Source organism: Pectinophora gossypiella, chromosome 13 (assembly GCF_024362695.1).
Source record: "Pectinophora gossypiella chromosome 13, ilPecGoss1.1, whole genome shotgun sequence".
NCBI classification, from domain to species: domain Eukaryota; kingdom Metazoa; phylum Arthropoda; class Insecta; order Lepidoptera; family Gelechiidae; genus Pectinophora; species Pectinophora gossypiella.
In genome coordinates, this window is record NC_065416.1 from 14,259,627 (window position 1) to 14,280,527 (window position 20,901).

At 37.3% G+C, this 20,901-nt stretch overlaps 1 protein-coding gene across 1 annotated transcript in view; it reads left to right on the top strand.

Moving 5' to 3' along the window:
- The first annotated feature begins 3,304 nt into the window (after positions 1-3,304).
- LOC126372120 (lutropin-choriogonadotropic hormone receptor-like) overlaps positions 3,305-20,901 on the top strand; it is a 52,074-nt gene continuing 34,477 nt past the window's right edge. The window contains exon 1 of the mRNA XM_050017703.1: positions 3,305-3,673. Coding sequence (XP_049873660.1) covers positions 3,622-3,673 — 52 coding nt within the window. The 5' untranslated portion in view covers positions 3,305-3,621. The remainder of the gene's footprint in view (positions 3,674-20,901) is intronic.

A 20,901-nucleotide genomic window follows, 5' to 3' on the forward strand; every position in this document is an offset into this window, starting at 1 on the left:
CGTTAACAGAACAATGCTTGCGAGGTTCCCCGTTGTAATTTAAACCGTGAATCACTAGACTCAACACAAATGTACTATCTACCTATAGTTGTTTTTTTAACAACAACCAAGCGTCTTATTCTTGTAGGATTCCGTACAAACAATAGAAATCTTTAACACGTGGATGATCAGAAAAGTCATAACCGTCGCACTTAACGTAAAATCTGATAGAACTGGGTAGTTTCCCAGGTCAAAGATAAACTATGAAATTCTGATTACTAAATAAAGACAGATGTAAAGGTGACAAAAAGCGTTTTGTTTTTTTCTATTTAAGTAACTTATTTATGAATTTTAATAATGAAAAATGCGACATTTTGTCACATGTTTCTATGACGTCACAAAATATATTTTTTTTACTAAATGTCAAAGTACTAAATTACTATGGAATTTGTATGAAAAAGAACCTGTGACGTCATAGAAAAACGTGTCAAAAATTACGCACTTATTACATTTTTCATAAATAAGTGAAATAGAAAAAAGAAAACTTTTTTGTCACCTTTAGATCTGCCTGTATTTAGTAATCAGAATTTCATAATTTATTTTTGACCTGGGAAACTACCCTAATTATCTGCTAGAGTTTTGTTTTTGACACTGATTTCTATTCTTTTATTGTAAGGTATATGTACAGTCATGAGCAATATAATGTACCCAATTTAGGACTCTGTCGCACTAACATATTTGACATTTAGTGAGACTTACAGTTCAATTTGTCAAAAAAGTTAAAGTGACATTGTACCAAAGTGTATACATATTAATGCTCGTGACCGTACGGTAAGGTTTAAGGGTTATGTGGGCAAGGACCCCTAAAACCGTTTAAAAACGTGTACTCACAAACAAGTGATTCGGATCAAATGAAAGTTCTCCATTAAATCAATGTGAAATTCCATAACTCCCGTAGACAAACGGTTCGTGTTTGGAAACCAGCCAAAACATAATGCTATTGGGATACTACGAAACCAGAAATTTCATGATTCTTTTTAATTTATTCGGTTTAAGTTTAACATTTTATGTTATAAACAGCCTATATACGTCCCACTGCTGGGCACAGGCCTACCCTCATTCAACCGGAGGGGGTATGGAGCATACTCCACCACGCTGCTCCAATGCGGGATGGTGGAGGTATTTTTACCGCTAATAGCCGGGACCAACGGCTTAACGTGCCCTCCGAAGCACGGAATCATCTTACTTTTTCGGACAATCAGGTGATTCAAGCCTGAAAAGTCCTTACCAAACAAAGCACAGTCTCACAAAGTGATTTCGACAATGTCCCCATCGGGAATCGAACCCGGACCTCCAGATCGTGAGCCTAACGCTCTAACCACTGGACCACGGAGGCTGACATTTTATGTTAATTCATTTTAATGGCCTAATTGAAAGTTCAGTGTGTTGTGGGTGCTAGACAGTTTGGAAACATTCTCGGTAATAGCACAACATCACTAATTACGCCGAAATCAATGAACAGCACATCACGCCGTTCCCGAAAATGTACCTACCCAAAGTGGGAATATTCCTGTTGTAAGAACTCTTTAATAGTCAGTTCTGCTTAAAGGCTAGGTTTAGCTTTTTTAAATAAGTTTTGCGCCTTTTGGCTTCTGGGAACGGCAAATCAATAGCCGAAATTGTAGGTTTATTAACAAAACTAGATTTCGCGTGGTTCGCTCGCAGCAAGCTGCTCGCGTGTCCTGTATTAGTTCGAAGCTATGTATGGCGGCCATCTTGTTTTCGTGAAATCAAAAAAGTTCTAGGTGCTATAGTTTTGCCAGGCCGTAGGGTGTCTCCCTGATGCGGAGCAGTTTTTCAAGATCGAGCTGTATTGAAATACTCAACATGACGATTCGATCACATCCCTATACATAATTTTTACCTTCGAGGCATTTTCGGGAAAAACGAAAATTTTGTATGGCGGCCATCTTGTTTTTCCGCCATTTTGTTTTTTTTTCACCGGCGATAAAATTTAACCAAGATTTAAATAGGTTCTGTGAAAAAATAATAGTTCCAGGTGTGATAGTTTTTCCAGGCCGTAGGGTGTCTCCCTGATGCGGAGCAGTTTTTCAAGATCGAGCTGTATTGAAATACTCAACATGACGATTCGATCACATCCCTATACATAATTTTTGCCTCCGAGACATTTTCTAGAAAAACAAAATTTTGTATGGCGGCCATCTTGTTTTTCCGCCATTTTGGTTTTTTTTCACCAGGGATTGGATTTGACCAAGATTTAAATATGTTTCGCGAAAGAAAAATTGCTCCAGGTTTTATAGTTTCGCCAGGCCGTAGGGTGTTTTCCTGATGCGGAGCAGATTTTGAAGATAGAGAAGTGTTATCATACTCCACAAGACGTTCCGATTACATCTCCATACACAGTTTTTACTCCCGATGCATTTTCTGAAAAAACAAAATTTTGTATGGCGGCCATCTTGTTTTTCCGCCATTTTGTTTTTTTTTCACTCACGATAGAATTTGACCAAGATTTAAATAGGTACTGCGAAAAAAAAATTGATCCAGGTATAATAGTTGCGCCAGACTGTAGGGTGTCTCCCTGATGCGGAGCAGTTTTCCAAGATCTGGAAGTTTTCCCATACTCACCGGGAGGTCCCGATCACCCCCCCATACATCATTTTCACCCCCCGACGCTCCTTCTGGGAGAACAACTATGTCAGTCAGTCAGTGGGTTTGTAGCTATATATTGTAGGTTTATTAACAAAATGTCCGATTTTCTCACAGAACCGCTAACATGAACTATAAATAAAAACACTATGAATCTAATATCAGTTTACGTTGATGATTAATGAGTATAATACAATAGGTGATGTCTGGAGCAAATGTGTAAAATATTATATCTTATAAACTGAGGAAAGAAATACGGGTAGCATACTCAAGATATTATTCTTGAATCCGTTCTCATTTTCATGCTTAAATTCCCTTGTTGTTTATCAAAATTTATATTTCTTTGAGACAGATTGAGAGACTTCCCTGCTCTTTATTTACAAGTAATAAAAGTACTCGTTAAAAAAACAGATGATAAAACACAAAATAACGCCTGATGGAAATGGACAGACACGCATCAACGCTGTATAATTTATCTGTCGCTGAATTTCAGTTTCGCTTTCGGAAAAGCGAGGAAAACTTGTCAGTAAATCGCGGTTCTTAGAAGCGATAGGACGTTCTGCTATGTTATTATGTCATTCCTATTAGCAAATAGTACGACACGGACACGGAACTCATAGGCGGAACAAAAGTTTAAACTTTTTATAAAAAATTAAAAAAGAAATAGTTTTTTTAATTTAGTAGTGATAAAAGGCGGGAAACTTTTATTAAAAACTATTCGGTGAAACAATTAGGTACGTTGAGTTAGAATTAAATATACAATTTAATTTTATTATTTTATATCATAAATTTGATTTTGAATTTAAATAATATTATTTTAATTAATAACGGAATACTTAGTTATCAAAATGTAGTTGTTGATATTTTGACAAGACTCATAAAAATACAGTTTTTATCAAACTGGGACGATGGTGTGAAGTTTATGATGATGGATTGATGTTGTGATGAGAAGTACTTACTGAATTTTGGTGCAAAATGTATTCACGTTGGCGGCTGAGTGTTTTGGTTTCCTGTGCATTTGTGATAGGTGAGTTTATTTTTTTTATTGATTTTATTTTATTTTCTTTATTTGAAATATGGCAAAGGCCTGGCCTGCCGTTCTATTTTTAAATTAAATTTTCTTTTCAGTAAAATAAGTACCTATTTATTTCATAATGTGGCCTTTTTAGATCCCTAATATTAGAATAGGCGACAACCTAGTGCGTTAGTGAGACATTGGTGCTAAATCCTGTAAACACCCTCTTATTTAATTGCAAGTTACATCTGTCTTTTTCTTATCCGCCGAAAAGGAAAGGGACGCTCCCCATTTGACCAGCCAAGTAAATCATGTCATCAGAGGCTTTATAAGTTACTTAAAAGGAAACAGAGAGAAATCAGATTGGCGCGTGCGTGCAGTATACATAAATATATGAAGTAAAATAAAGTTGAATAACTTGCATAAATACATTTATTTCCTTTAGCTTATCTATTTGATTATGTATGCCCGTGTTATATGTACAGTTGTGAACAATATCATGTACCCACTTTAGAACCCCGTCGCACTATCATATTTGACATTTAATGAGACTTGCGATTTAATTTGTCAAAAAAGTTAATGTGACATGGTTTCAAAGTGTAACGTATTAAGTACTCGTGACCGTACTAGGTATATAATATATTCTAGTAGATTTGTTTATGCGATGTTTGACAGTAGGTATTGGGTAACCTACTGACCTATTCATTTACATTGTATTCGCGGGTGCATGACCGGTTTATAGTTCAGATTAACTTAAACTGTTATGTACTTAATGAGATCGTAACCTCAAAAAATATTTTTGCCGACTAAACAACGGGTCTTCTAAGCAGGAAAACGGAAGTTTTCAAGTAACCGCGTCGCACTGCGATTCACTTTGAAAATCACTTTGTTAGGACATTACAGCCTGATCACCTAATTGTCCCAAAGTAAGATGATCCGTGCTACGGAAGGCACGATAAGCCGTTGGTCCCGGTTACTACTTACTGATGCAAGTAAGTAGTCGTTACATGCGCCATGTCAGGGGCCTTTGACGGCTCAATAGTAACCCTGACACCAGGGTTGATGGGGTTGGTAATCCACCTCACAACCCACACGATAGAAGAAGAAGGCTGTGATTTCTGGGAACGACCCCCAGCGCAATATGGACTCTTGCTACTGATTTGGGTAGAAAATAAAGTACCTACCTACTTCAATGGAGAATGGAGCGGTTAAATACTTAAATAAATATCTAGAATAAGTCTCGTAAAAAAAAATGGAAAAGTAGGAATTTATTTTTTTGCCAATGTGTGTTCTAATTTTATTACTTACTAGTAAATAAATCACTGAAATAGACATGATCCTACCACCCTAGGATTAATAAAGTAATCTCAGCTTCGAGACTGCCCTCAAGATCATGTCAATGTGGTATACAAAAACAGAGACTTGAACATGATCTCGAGGGCAGTCTCAGCTGAGATTAGTTTATTAATACCATCCTTAATGTACTATGTACCTACCTGATAGCTGTAGGCTTCTTGACAACCTAGTCAAATGAAATACTTTTACGAAACGTCAAAACGAAAGTTTCTTCGAAGTTTGTAATATAGACATAATGTCCTGTGACGTCATCAATAAAAGCGGTCAAACGTCGTACTCATTGTTATTTAATTCATAAATAAAATTCGAAAATAAGTCTAAAGGTGAAATGAGATTGATTTTTGATTATCTTAGACTGGCTTCTATTTCTAGATTATTACTATTACTTACATAACAAAGAGTACGACGTTTGACCACCCACGTTTACTGATGACGTTATAAGTACGTGTGAATTTCTATACAAATTCCATAGAAATATATCGCTTTGACGTTTCGTAAAAGTATCTCATTTTACTATACGTTGTCCTCGCGACGGAGCGGGGTTTAAATTGAGTCCATCTATCTTACTGAAAGAAATGATTGATTCTGTTGATTGACATTGACCTTTTCACGATACTGTATTATTAGCTATTTTGTCTGTCAACAGGAGAGTCAATCGAGTTTATCCAGTGTTGCAAGCTTCGTATTCTCCTTCCTATAAGTAAATGGTATTCTTGGCGGTCTTCAGTAGGGTTAACATGCGCAAAGTGCGCAAATCGCGGCCATTTTCTCAATTCTGACATACCGTTTTGTTATCTGTCCAGAGTCCAGACAATGGGCTAGTTTCCAACTAGTCAAATAAGTTACTTTTTACTAAACGTCAAAACACGAAATTACTATGGAATTTGTATGAAAAAGCAACCTGTGACGTCATAGAAAAACGTGACAAAATATCGCACTTATTGTTACATTTTTCTTTATTAAAATTCGTAAATAGGTTAAAAAATAGACAGAAATATATATCTGTCTTTATTTAGTAAGTAATCGGAATTTCATAATTTATCTTTAACCTAGGAAATTACCCAATTAACCACCAAGATAAGTGTAAGTTAGAAATAAGCCCCAGAAGCTGGATCCACATAATTGTTTTTTTTTTTTTTGACGTGACTTATTGTAGATTTGCCGCAGATGGCATTAACTACTTGGCCGGAGCATAATTATGTAAGTAAAGAAGAAGAAAAGGAAACAAAATTATTTCTATGTTGGCCAAATAACAAACATAACTTAAGTAAACAGAACAAAAGTACATAAAAATTAATTAAAATATTAACAATAAAAAAATACTTATAATAAAAATCGTAATAAAAAATTAAAAAAATGCTTATATTATTAATTTGAATTATTTATATATATTTTTTTTAAGTTATAAGTACCTGTCATTTTCTTATCCGCCGAAAAGAAAACGAACGGATAATCGACTGGCATAAAATTTATGGGACATACGCGACAATTTTAGGTAGAAATTTAAACAACCCACGTAAAATTTTACATTGGGCAATAACCCGATAGAATTAAATTGATAGCCAGATGCTTATTTTATTCGCCCGGGTTATTCATTCATTTTAAAGTTAACCGCTGTCAATCATTTGTCCTTTTCTTTTTTAGTGGATCAGATAAAGACAGGTATAACCTAAAATAAAATTAACATTAATAAAATACAGGATGTTAGTGACACCGTGCCGAAGATGATTCTGGGTTAGTATCAAGTGGAATTGTCCATCGCTAAACTCATGAAAATGTTAGTGTTTTTTTTATTATCTAGTTCCATACTTTTGCGACGAAAAGTTCCACTTGTTAACTCAGAATTATGAGCTGTATCACCCCCCTCAGTATTAAGTACGGTGTCACTAACTGTTGTATAATCTTCTTTTATCGTGTAGGTTGTGAGGTGGGCTATCAACCTCATCAACCCTGGTGTCAGGGTTACTATTGAGCCGCCAAAGGCCCCTGACATGGCTCATGTAACGACTACTTACTTACATCACTAAGTCGTAACCAGGACCAACGGCTTAACTTGCATTCCGAAGCACGGATCATCTTACTTTCGGACAATCAGGTGATCAGCCTGTAATGTCCTAACCTAGGGACCACAAAGTATTTTTTGTGAAACCTTTATCCACACGGGGAATCGAACTCAGGACCTCCGGGTCGTGAGCCCATCGCTAAACCCCTGGACCATGGAGGTCGTAACTGTTACGCTAGGTTACTGTTGTATAATGATCGAGTATCTATGTGCCAATTTTAATTCGCATGCGCAACGGGTCAGGCGTTTAAAAAAATACTTACTTAACTATTTATCCTTTTATTTAACTCCATTCATGTGGGATGGAAATAAAAGCTCGGGAAATCAGCTTCACACAGTTTATTATTTTTTTCTCACATAAGTACACAATTATGATCGTTTCGCCATTCCGAGAAAAAGTGTAAGACTTACACTGTAAGTCATACCACTCATAGACCAGTTTAGAACATTGCCATAGACAAAAAATGATTATAGACCCCTTTCAGGTATACATTCGTTTCGTGGAATCCCAAAATCCAACATTCATACAAATTCCAAATCAGATAACATCCGCGAGGGAAAACCCAAGTGGACTTTCATACCAATACAAATCCGATATAAGTACTTAAAACGGCACCTAAACAAATGTAAAGCAACGTTTGATGTTTAATGCCAGTTGACAAACCGTGACTTGTGGATTAGCGTTTGATAATAAGCACAAAGAATCCGACATTATCGCCTGACTACTCGCACGATCTGAAAAATATTATAGATAACGCTGTCGAGTGCCAAAGTAAGGCTGCGTTACCATTGACGCGGAGCTGTGCGGAGATGAGCGGAGATGTGCAGGAATCGCCCAATCACCGTGAGGGAGAGAGTGACAGAGCGTCTTCGTTTTTCGCTCTCTCAAACGCTGTGATTGGTCCAATCCGCACAACTCCGCTCTTCTCCGCCCATCTCCGCTTCAGTGGAAACCCGGCCTGAGTTAATATCTTTATTCATTTAAAATAGATAAGTACTCATTTTTACCTTTTCTTTAATCTGTTCCAGGTTAACGTCGTGTCTTATAGGGAAGTCAAGGAATTGGCCTTTGATAGACTGGAATGGAAAATGCTACACCGACAAGAGCGTGGCTCTTAAATTGATGATGACTCATTTTTACAATATTTTTGAGCTTCTCACAACCCAAGCTATTTGACATTTGTTTGCATTGCGCATTACTTTTATATGCACAAATGACAAATTGTAATATTGCTTTTTAGATGAATTGGAACGTGTAGGTACTATATAGGTTCAAGATATATTATGAAATTCTGATTAAGTACTAAATAAGGACAGATCTAAAACTAACGACAACCATTTCCTTTTTTCTATTTAAGTAACTTATTTATGAATTTTAATCAAGGAAAACGTCTGACATTTAGTCACGTTTTTCTATGACGTCACAGTGTGCTTTTTCATATTTTCTATAGCAATTTCGTGTTTTGACGACACGGTTGAACCCCGATACCGACCCCGCCGGCGTGGTCGACGATTTCCCTCATTCAGCGCTTATCGCTATCGACCCACTAGGGTCGATTAATTCTTTCAAATATTTTTCCTCTCAGACGACGCCCTGAGCCGAGGTTCGCGCCCAACTGGGCACCCTCAGGCCTGTTGTCTTAAACGTTGTACCGGGTGAGAGCCTTCAGCGCTCCCCATTTGTCCGGCCAAGTAGTTAATGCCATCTGCGGCAAATCTACAATAAGTCACGACAAAAAAAAAGTAGTTGGAAACTAGCCCGTAGCTTCGATGTGGCCTTATTAACTCCCTTGTACCTGATCATACTCATTTATTCATATTTTTTTTAAATTTTAGGTACATGTCAAATGTTTACTTATAAATATCAAAGACATAATTATATTAGTGATGTCAACATATTATTTATTTATCATAGAATTCGTTTATGTCATAAAAAGCACATTCAACAAGCCATTCTCTTAGTTTATTCTTAAATTCACTCAAATTAGTGTACAGTCGAGGAAAAGTAGCTGAAAGACTCTCCTCGGCACAGGAAACTAGACGTTAATGACCTTTACGGAAATTAATTTCATAGTTGAAATTGACATTTCCGAATTAACAAAGTAACTATTCTAAAAACCTTATTCGATTCCCATAATAAAGCATTCCATATAAAATTTTGACCTTCCATGTCTACCACGGGTAGTATACTCCGCGCCCAGCGGAAGGACAGCTTTTAGAGGGGAGTTATTAATGTCAGAATTATGACAAGCAATCTAGTCTATCGCTTGACACTTTCATAAGGCTTTTATAACACGCGCGTCAGTTATGGCAAACAAATTACGAAAACTGCTATTACCAACATGTCAATTCTGTCCATAATAAACTGAACAACTTTGTTATTAAGTATAAGTACATTGTTTTAGGTTTACGCGGATATTATCATAATTAAAACACATAATAACGGGTCATCAGTCATCCCGTCATCATGGCACTTGAAACAGTGTCGAAATATCGGGAGTCTCATATCCCTGATTTATACGCGGTGAGAACCCGTTATTATGTGTTTTAACTTTCGTTATTTTTTTCGTGCATGCTAGCACACCCTCGATACTATAACAAAAATCTCATTGTCACACGAAGGACGTAATATACGATTCCGACAACCCGATTACTCTAGCCATAGAGGCGGCCAAACACTTCAGAACCCCGATACCGACCACGCCGGCGTGGTCGACGATTTCACTTTGTGAGACTGTCTTTTGTTTGGTAAGGACTTTGCAGGCTTGAATCGCCTGGTTAAGCCGTTGGTCCCGGCTATTAACCGTAATACATTATCAACCCGCAGGGCAGCAGCGTGGTGGAGTATACTTCATACTCCCTCCGGTCGATTGAGGGCCTGTGCCCAGCAATAGGACGTATATAGGCTGTTTATTTTATGTTATGTATATATGGTGCTACATTAATATTTTTATGTAGATAAGTAATATAATCTGATAACAAAGACTTATGCAGAGGTACTTAGGTGTATTTTTATGATGCAGTATCAAAAACAGATAAATAAGACGTAAACACTGCACCGTAAGGAATATTTATATAAATATTCATTATACTTACTTAAATAATTCTATGAATAAGAAGGTAATCGATTTTAGCCTCCCACTGAATTTTAATACATTTTTAGTCAGGACAAACATGTCCCAAAACCCCAGTTTTTATTCTACGACCATGTTTGTCCTTGGACCACGTTTGGACAGAATCTGATAGAACTTTGCCAGAATTATAGAGAAAGCATAAGCTTTCATTATATGCAAGTCTCATCACACTAGAACACTAATATCATTTATTTTCTATTGTATCTAGTAGCACTTAGATAGCTCTCTACACTTTAAATTGCTGTGCTCTTGCAGGGTGTCACTTGTACTTTATTAATTATGTTACACCTTTTATAATAACCTGTGGCTTTGCAATAAACAAATAAATAAATAAATCAGTGGAGGTGCTTGGACCAGGAGAGGGTGGGAGGGGAGGGGAGGGAGGGTTGTTTAAGTTTCTATCTATAATTAACGCGTGTTCGAATTAGGATAGGATAATGGGGAGCTCGGTGGCGCAGCGGTAAACGCGCTCGGTCTGCGATTGTTGAAGTTAAGCAACTTTCGCAAGGTCATAGGATGGGTGACCACAAAAAAAAACGTTTTCATCTCGAGCTCCTCCGTGCTTCGGAAGGCACGTTAAGCCGTTGGTCCCGGCTGAATTAGCAGTCGTTAATAACCACCAATCCGCACTGGGCCCGCGTGATGGTTTAAGGCCCGATCCCTATCCATCCATAGGGAAGGCCCGTGCCCCAGCAGTGGGGACGTTAATGGGCTGATGATAATGATAAATTATGCCTGTCGACCAACCGTTCCTTTCCTTTTCGGCGGATAAGAAAATTATATTAGTATTTATCGCTCGCGCAAAGTTTCCGGGGTGGAAAGCGACGCGCGGGCGCAGAGGAACGATTGCGCCGCGCATGCGCGTACTGCAAATTTTGATTTAAATTATTCTTATTTTAATTGGTAGATAATAAGTTTATACTGTGCAAACCTACCACTAGTTGCGTAGACATTTTGTACATATAATTAGGTATTCCGAAAATAAAAGGACAATTCATTTCACTACGCAAATGGAGTCTTTTATTTGCTAGGTGTAAGACCCCATTACACCTACATAGCTATAACACCGTTACGTCAATAAAGGCGAAGGAAAACAGAAGCAAGTACAGTCATCAGCAATATCATATACCCACTTTAGAACCCTGTCGCACTAACATATTTGACATTTAATGAGACTTACACGTCAATTTGTCGAAAAAGTTAATGTGACATGGTATCAAAGTTTTTACATACTTATACATATTAGTACTCGTGACCGTAAATACGTGATGTAAGAAAGCGTCGGTTTTGGCTGACAAGGATCTTTGTAAGCCGACACCACCATATGGAGTGTTATTTCGGGCACTTCAATTTACGAGTATTTGCTCTTTTAGCTGGAGAAAAGTGTGTCGATGACACTACTGTGACTCATTCTGAACATCATCAAATATGCTTTGGAAAACACATAGTTGTGAGTCTCATATCCCCATTTAAACGCGGTAAGAACCCGTTATTATGTGCTTTAATTACTTACTTGTATTAAAAAAAAAGTTAATAATTTAAATTTGGAAAGAGCTTTAAAGATTATTTGTATTTTTAAAAAAGGTTCATAATTTAAATTTGGAAAGAGCTATGAAGACGGCTGATAATGACGGATTTCCCAGGCTATGTTCCTCAAAAAAAATATAATATACATATATTATATTGTTTAATTATCTACATAGATAGCGCTGTATTATACAGATTTTTCTTCGTTTCTCTCTCCTTATTTAAGAGCTGCGCTCTTGTCGGTGGAGTAATCGCCATTTCTATCTTCCTCCCGCCAAATCCTTCACCTCACGACCTGCACCTTCTCTTTTATTTGTTTCATAAATTTTCTCCTCCCTTCCTCTCTTCCCTTCAATTTTTTTTTCTTCGTTTAACCTTCTAATTTCATGGATAACGCAGATATGCATTTTATCTTTGTTTTTTGGGTAAACCCACTCCAGAGCTACTGCAGCGCCGACACCTGCTATCAGAAGTTGCAGCTTAATCTTAAATATATTGATATATAATATATTGATAACAGCCTCCGTGGTCTAGTGGTTAGGGCGTTAGGCTCACGATCTGGAGGTCCGGGTCCGATTCCCGATGGAGACATTGTTGAAATCACTGTCTTTCATTCTGTCACAGTCTTTTGTTTGGTAAGGACTTTTCAGGCTTGAATCACCTGATTGTCTGAAAAAAATATAATATGATTCCGTGCTTCGGAGGGACGTTAAGCCGTTGGTCCCGGCTATTAGCCGTAATACATGCAGCGTGGTGGAGTATGCTCCATATCCCCTCCGGTTGATTGAGGAGCTGCTGTACCCAGCAGTGGGACGTATATGTATAGGCTGTTTATGATTATTATGATGAATGGCACCTATTCTATAGTTTCCCTATTCGTCCCTGACCATGAACGGAATATTAACCTAAATATAGGCTAATAGGACGAAGCATATTCCGTTCACAACGGGCGGTAAATTGTCACCATTACACCGCATTCATACAAATATGTTCCCATGTAAGTAACACCTTCTATGCTGGTGTGGGGCCGAGTAAAAAAGTATAGCGTTTATCTTCGCGAGCATGTCGTAAAAACCGATCGAAGGCGAATGTCTTTCATTTTGAAGAAAACCACACTAGAATGTTGTGTCGTGTACTATAAGATCTTTCTCTCTTTATTTAAGAGCGGCGCTCTTGTCGGTGGAGTAATCGCCATTCCTATCTTCTTCCCGCCAAATCCTTCATCTCCTGATACGACACGACCTGCACCCTGCACTACAAGATAAATTATAAAATTCTGATTAAGTACTATAAATACAGATCTAAAACTAACGAAAAACATTTTATTTTTTCTTTTTAACTTATTTATGTATTTTAATAAAGAAAAACGTAATAATAAGTCCAACATTTTATCATAATTTTCTATGACGTCACATTGTGCTTTTTCATACAAATTCTAGTAATTTTGTATTTTGACGTTTAGTAAAAAGTAACTGATTTGACTAATTGGAAACTAGCGTACCTATTATTAAAAAATACATTTATTTGCGTTTTTCCAACTGTGCTAACACCTCTCATAGTGCATATTTCCTGTTCACAATACGGTGCATTATATATCGCTTTTTGTCAAAATTGTATGTAACTGTCCTTCGTTTTCTTGTGACACTACCCATCGATATGAGTTTATTTATGTACGATATTGAAAAATAACATGTGCTCAGGTAAACAATTCGACTGATAGCACAATGTACGTAAGAGATATTGATAAAGATAAGTTCTGGGCTAATTTTAGAATACTTAATAGATACCTATTTGTGTAATTATAGTCTCAGACGCTCTGAGTCGAGGTTCGCGCCCAACTGGGCTCCTTTAGGCCTGTTGTCTTAATCGTTGTACCGGATGAGAGCCTTCAGCGCTCTCCATTTGTCCGGCCAAGTAGTTAATGCCATCTGCGGCAAATCTACAATAAGTCACGTCAAAAAAAAATAGTGGATTAAGAACAGTGACCTCACTAGTGCTGTGCCGCATTTTTTACTTGCTGTAAATATTAAAATGAATTTTCATCAAAAATATCAAAAGTGTTTTTTTAATTTAAATTTTGCAGAGAATATCTACATAAGGTATGGTTTTGTCCCCATTCGGCTTGATACCCCCATTCCGTTACACCTGTATATACGGGTGTAACTTAAAATAAAATTAGGAGGTGCCTCCAAGAATCGGGGCCAGTGGTGACATTAGATAATTTAGGTTTCCCTGTGACGCCTGTACAATGTACATACGGCATAGATTATACAACGAGCAAGTAACGAAATCGGTATCCAAATACTGGATTTGAATCATAAAGACAAGATGGCGGATAAGATACGGAGATTATACGAGCAAATACGAATTATAGCTCGATAAGTTTATTGAACCGGCGCGCGAATTGGGGTCTTTTACACTATTACATTAGTACCTGTTCAGGACCCCGATACTGACCCCGCCGGCGTGGTCGACGATTTCCAAACCAAAAAGCAAAGGAGCGTTTAACACTCCATTTGGCAAGAGAGAAACCACTGCCCTATTTTTGTGTTTAATGCTACACAGACGATCCCGACGACCCGATTATTCTAGCCATAGAGGCAACCAATCAGCTCGCGACACCTAACACTTCAAAACCCGATACCGACCCCGCCGGCGTGGTCGACGATTTCCCTCAATCAGCGCTTACCGCTATCGACCCACTAGAGTCGATTAATTCTTTCAAATATTTTTCCTCTCAGACGACACCCTGAGCCGAGGTTCGCGCCCAACTGGGCACCCTCAGGCCTGTTGTCTTAAACGTTGTACCGGATGAGAGCCTTTAGCGCTCCCCATTTGTCCGGCCAAGTAGTTAATGCCATCTGCGGCAAATCTACAATAAGTCACGTCAAAAAAAAGCTTAATGATGAACCGAATACTGACGGTGGTCAGGCCATCGCTCATACAACAAGCGTAACAAATACTAGAAACCAGTGAAGGAAAATATCATTAGGAAACCCACATTCCTGATAAATGCATTTTTAGGTATGTGACTTAACCTTATTGGGCTGGTTTTCCCTTTGCGGGTTGGAAGGTCAGATAGGCAGTCGCTTCTGTAAAAAAACCGGACCTGTCAAATCTTCAGGTTAGGTAAACGGAACCTGTGAAAAAAAACGGAATAATGCCAGCAAGTTGAAAATCAAGCGTAGGTTGAAAACGAATAAAATCTAGTATAGTAAAATTAATGAAAACATCATTTGTTCATTTAAATTCTAACTTCGATTAATCGGCTACAGAGCCATTGCTACAAAGGCGCAGCCTAATTTATTTGCTTGTAGATAAAGCAATGATAAATTAATTAATAGGTAAATAAAGTGGATACAGTCGTTATAAATTGGTAGAGTCCACGCTAATTAATGACCTTCATTGGAATTGGACCTTTATTTCTCTTCATTTCTTCGGTTCTCTCTTGTGTAAGTTGTTTTTTTCTGCCGTGTTTTGTTTTATTTGTTACTGTGGTGCCTTTCTTTCTTTATTTCCGGACCTTGACTGATTTCAGTAGTACATACATAAACTCACGCCTTTTCCCACCGGGGTAAGCAGATACTATAGAATTCCATTTGCTTCGATCCTGACACTTCTCTTGCTTTCTCCACATTCATCAATCGCTTCATACACGCACGCCGGTTCAGAGTACTTAGATCGTATTTCAGTAGTGATATAATAATAATTTATATACTTCATATAATTACACAGGGTGTTAGTGACATCGTAACGAAAACTTCCGAGGGATGATTCAGGCCATGATTCTGAGTTGATATCAAATGGAATTTCCCACAGCCCTGTGCTAAAGTTTTTCTTGCAGCTTCTTTTCCCCGGCTATATAGGTTGTGAGAAGCTGCAGTAGTTTTAGGCGGATGAGACGTTCGTTATGTAAAAAAAAGACGATTCAGTAACTACAGTAATAAGTAAGTCATCTACTGAATAAAGATTGAATTTGAATTTGAGACGGCTATAAGGCTCACCAGCTGTCACGGTGATCGAACAGAAAGATAGGTGGGGTGTAGGTTTACAGTTCATCTCGCGATGGACGTGGCTCTGACCACCCCAATTGGGATATAGTCATTTTTACCCGGTACTAAGATTCGACAAAAAAATAAAATAAAAAAAAGAACAAAAGAAAAAGTTTTAAAAATAAAATGTTACTTGTAAAGCAGTAAATATACAAATTGATGCTAAATCAGTATGTTTTCATTTACTACCGAGTGGATAGGAACCGACTTGTGACGGATTTACCGACGTTAATAAATTCGTTTGCGCGACTCTGGGCCGAACTGAAGACAGCTAAACTTTATATTAGATGCTTTTTTAATTCCGAACAAAAAACATGGAATAAACAATAATATATTATATAAAACCGTTAAAAAAGAATACCGAAAATATTTGTTTTTTAAAGGGTTTGAATTTGGAACAGTCAGACCGATTATGTAATGAAGGACTTTCCAGGCGACATTCCTCAAAAACAATATAGATGGCGCTGTACAGATTTTCCTTCGTTTAACCTTCTAATTTCATGGAAAGCAGACATATGCACCTTTTATCTTTGTTTTTGGATATAAATGATGACCCTTTTTATTACACCTAGGAACAATTACATCTTCCACCTATTATTATTTTCATCGAATTAAAGCGTGAAGTAATATAGGCAGCAATATAATTCTATACATAATTTGATCCAAATATCAAGCAACGATTATTTTTAAATATGTTTCCGCCATTACATTGTATTTTGCAAATGCAATGAGAAAATAGGTAATTATCACGTTAAAACGCCATCTATATTTTTTGGTGAACGGAGCCTGGAAAGTCTTTCATTATGGTGTTGCGTGTTAGCATTTAGGAACCCGTCCGAATCACATCATTTTTGATAAAAGTTTCTTTTATTTAAGTACTTAGATTTATTATTTGAAAAATACAAATTGTTTTTATTTTTTGTATACCTACTCGTATAAATAAATATTTATAAGATAAGTCATCATCATCGTCAATTTAAGACCCACGCTCTTGTCGGTGCAGCATTTTCCATGCTACTTTTTTAGGGAAAAATAGGGTAGTGGTTTCCCTCTTGCCTTCCGCCCCGCAGTACTTTGTCTGACGCATGTGACATGGTGGTTGGTGTGGTCGGGTGGGTGGGTGTCATAAGATAAGTGGGTAACTTAATAATATCAAACCCATTACGTTCGTCGTTACATAATGATAATTAAAAACTGTAACTTCCTTCAGACGGCGTAAAAATTGTAACTCTAATTGACTTTCTTCTGGCATAAGTTTTTACTTTTTATACCTACCCAAGTTCATTTCCGTCCTAATTAAAAATCAACTCGGGTCCCCCTCGTGGTCGCTCTATTTACCTTTACCCGGCCCTGTTTTTCCATTCGCCCAATTTTACAATCGATACGCAACATAAACTGATAGTTTTAGTGTCGAACGCACTTTTTTCATATGATCGACATCTCTACTTCCTACGCATCTAGTGCCAAAAATACGTTTCATATCGTCGCTATAGAGAACCGGAGAGGAAATATGATTGGCCACCTGATACGACACGATCCATTTATAACAAATATAGAAGGAAAAATTGAAGGGAAGATAGGAAGGGGTAGACCTAGGAGAACATTTATGAAACAAATAAAAGAGAAGGTGCAGGTCGTGTCGTATCAGGAGGTAAAGGTTTTGGCGGGAAGAATAGAGAAATGGCGATTACTCCACTGACAAGAGCGCAGCTCTTAAATAAAGAGAGAGAGAGAGATCGTCGCTGACGTAATATCTGAAATTTTTGACGAATCTGATGCATCTTTTGCTACTGTCAATAAGACAAATTGGGTCGTGTACTAGGTTCAAGAGAACATTTAGTTCATCAATTTTCAATCATCACCAGCCCATTAACGTCCCCATTGCTGGGGCACGGGCCTTCCCTATGGATGGATAGGGAGATCGGGCCTTAAACCACCACGCGGGCCCAGTGCGGATTGGTGGTTATTAACGACTGCTAATGCAGCCGGGACCAACGGCTTAACGTGCCCTCCGAAGCACAGGAGCTCGAGATGAAAACTTTTTTTTTGTGGTCACCCATCCTATGACCGGCCTTTGCGAAAGTTGCTTAACTTCAACAATCGCAGACCGAGCGCGTTTACCGCTGCGCCACCGAGCTCCTCAACTAACCGAGCACACCAGGTTAATCGTGTACGAGCTCCTCAATTATCAATATAACATACTATAGCATCACGCCTGCATGCCTGAAGGGGTAGGCAAATGTGTATAGTAGGTATACAGGGTGTTAGTGACGTCGTAACGAATACTAAACGGGATGACTCAGACCACGATTCTGAGTTAATATCAAGCAAAATTTTCCGTCGCAAAATTCATGTGTTTTTAATTAATTATTTTTAATTCTCGATGAAAAATTGCACTTGATATTGAGTCAAAATTATGAGTTGAATCATCGCGTCCAGTATTCGTTACGAACTCTAACTTAACCTAACCAAACTAGGGATCATAAAGTGATTTTTGTGATATAACCCACCGGGATTCGAACCCGGGACCTCCAGGCCATGAACCCAACGGTGAACCAGTTTTTTTTTCTTTTTTTTTTGACGTGACTTATTGTAGATTTGCCGCAGATGGCATTAACTACTTGGCCGGAAGTGAACCAGTGGACACAATCTCTGTGACGGTTTTCACGACACATCCGGGGAACTAAGTAGTTAAACGCATTATTTGTTGTCAGCCCAGCATAAAGATAAATTATTTTTTTTTAATAAGAAAGTAAGTACCTTGATCATTCCATTATAGGTATTATAGTAAAGCGACCACTCCCTATAAAAACTAGGTTTATATTGTTTATCAGTACTCGTGATAGATTAAAAAACGAATGAAGTGTATGGCCAATAAACCTAATCGTTTCAGTGTACGAGTACAGAACAATTGGAAATAAATTCATCAGGGTACAGTCATGAGCAATATCATATACCCATTTTGGAACCCTGTCGCACTATCATATTTGACATTTAATGAGACTTACGGTATATGTATATTTATAGATTTTCTATTTTCCTTTTTTTTTTTGTGTCTTGAATGTACTTCGAGGTTACTCTTATATCCTTTTTTTTTTCTTTTTGTTTTTTTTCTATTTTTTTTTTTTTAAGGAAGAATTGTTAATGGTTCTGTTTTTAGGATGAAGTGTAATCGTCTGAATCTCTTGAGTTGCTTATTATTAGGTATTTTGTGTGTACTATTTATATAAGTAGGTATATATGCTAGGTTATGTATATAGGTTAGGTATATATTATATTTGTAAGTATGTTATATATTTATTTGCATATATTTGTTGTTAAGTTGTATGCATAGTTTGTACCCGCAATCTTTCAATTTTTTTTTTTACCTTTTTCCTCACCTTATGGTTGTCTGGAAGAAATCGCTTTAAGCGATAAGGCCGCCATTTGCCATGTACTTAGTTAAGAGACTTTTTGTAATTATTTCTTTTTATTTTGGTGCAATAAAGTGTATTTGTATTGTATTGTATTGTACGGTTTAATGTGTCAAAAAAGTTAATGTGACATGGTTTCAAAGTGTATTCATATTAGTGCTCGTGACCGTACCTACTTACTTATCATCTTGGTTGTAATAGGCTAAATGACAACAGTGGAACGTTGTACATATTGGTTCGGTATTCTTCGTTAAAATCCGTAAATAAGTAAATAAATAAATCTCTTCTAATCCTTTTCATGCAACCAAAATGCAAAGGAGCGTTTAATACTCCATTTGGCAAGAGAGAAACCACTGCCCTATTTTTGTGTTTAATGCTACACAGACGATCCCGACGACCCGATTACTCTAGCCATAACACTTCAAAACCCGATACCGACCCCGCCGGCGTGGTCGACGATTTCCCTCAATCAGCGCTATCGACCCACTAGAGTCGATTAATTCTTTCAAATATTCTTCCTCTCAGACGACGGCTTGAGCCGAGGTTCGCGCCCAACTGTGCACCCTCAGGCCTGTTGTCTTAAACGTTGTACCGGGTAAGAGCCTTCAGCGCTCCCAATTTGTCCGGCCAAGTAGTTAATGCCATCTGCGGCAAATCTACAATAAGTCACGTCAAAAAATATACCTAATATTGTACGTTGGACACACGACATGGAACATAGTTATTTATGACCTTCTAGTACGGTCACGAGCATTAATATGTATACACTTTGGTACCATGTCACATTAACTTTTTTGCCAAATTGAACTGTAAATCTCACTAAATGTCAAATATGTTAGTGCGACAGAATCCTAAAGTAGGTGCATTATATTGCTCATGACAGTACACAGTTTCACTTTAAATGAGTTTTATTGGAAGTGGAATTTCCATCTGTCTGTCGCTGAATACAGTCACTATATTGGTCATTTGCTTACGTCTTTAGCGCGGCATGGTTGGCCAACCTTGCGGATTTGGAAGCACAAATATTAGGTAATCGTAAAGATTATTATTATGATCTTATTATTACCGCGCGATTTGCGTTGGCACTACGTGCAATTTATACTTAAGGAATGTGTGGTGCTATAGACAGAGATAAGTTTTTTTTTCCTGCTTTGTAGTAAAGCCAGAACAAAATCATAAGCGGAAGACCGCATCGTACGCGCTATAGTAATGTTCAAATCAAATCAAATAATACTTTATTGCACACAATTTAGCAACAGTACAAATGGGCGGCCTTATTGCTCTGAAGCAATTTCTTCCGGGCAGCCACTATCAATAAAAAATATAAAAAAACTCTAATGATAATAATAATGTAAAATAGTAATGTTCAGTTTTATTCGGAATTTAATCAATATAACAGAACAGATAAGGTTGATTTTTGTTTTGTTAAGTTTAAAAATTCTGGTGACGTCACCAGAAATTTTCCAGGAACAGCTGGTTTCCATTCGTTTTCTATTTTGGAATGTTTGATATAATTTTCTATATACATAGGTATATTTTGACATTAGCTGGTGACTTGATGCATTCCAATGGTAGATAAATAAATCTAACAAAAATGATTATTTTTTTGTAGTCTCCAAATATCAGAGAGTACTTATTATAATTATTATATTATAATAATGGCCTCGATTCCTGCAGACACCACCTAATTTTATTT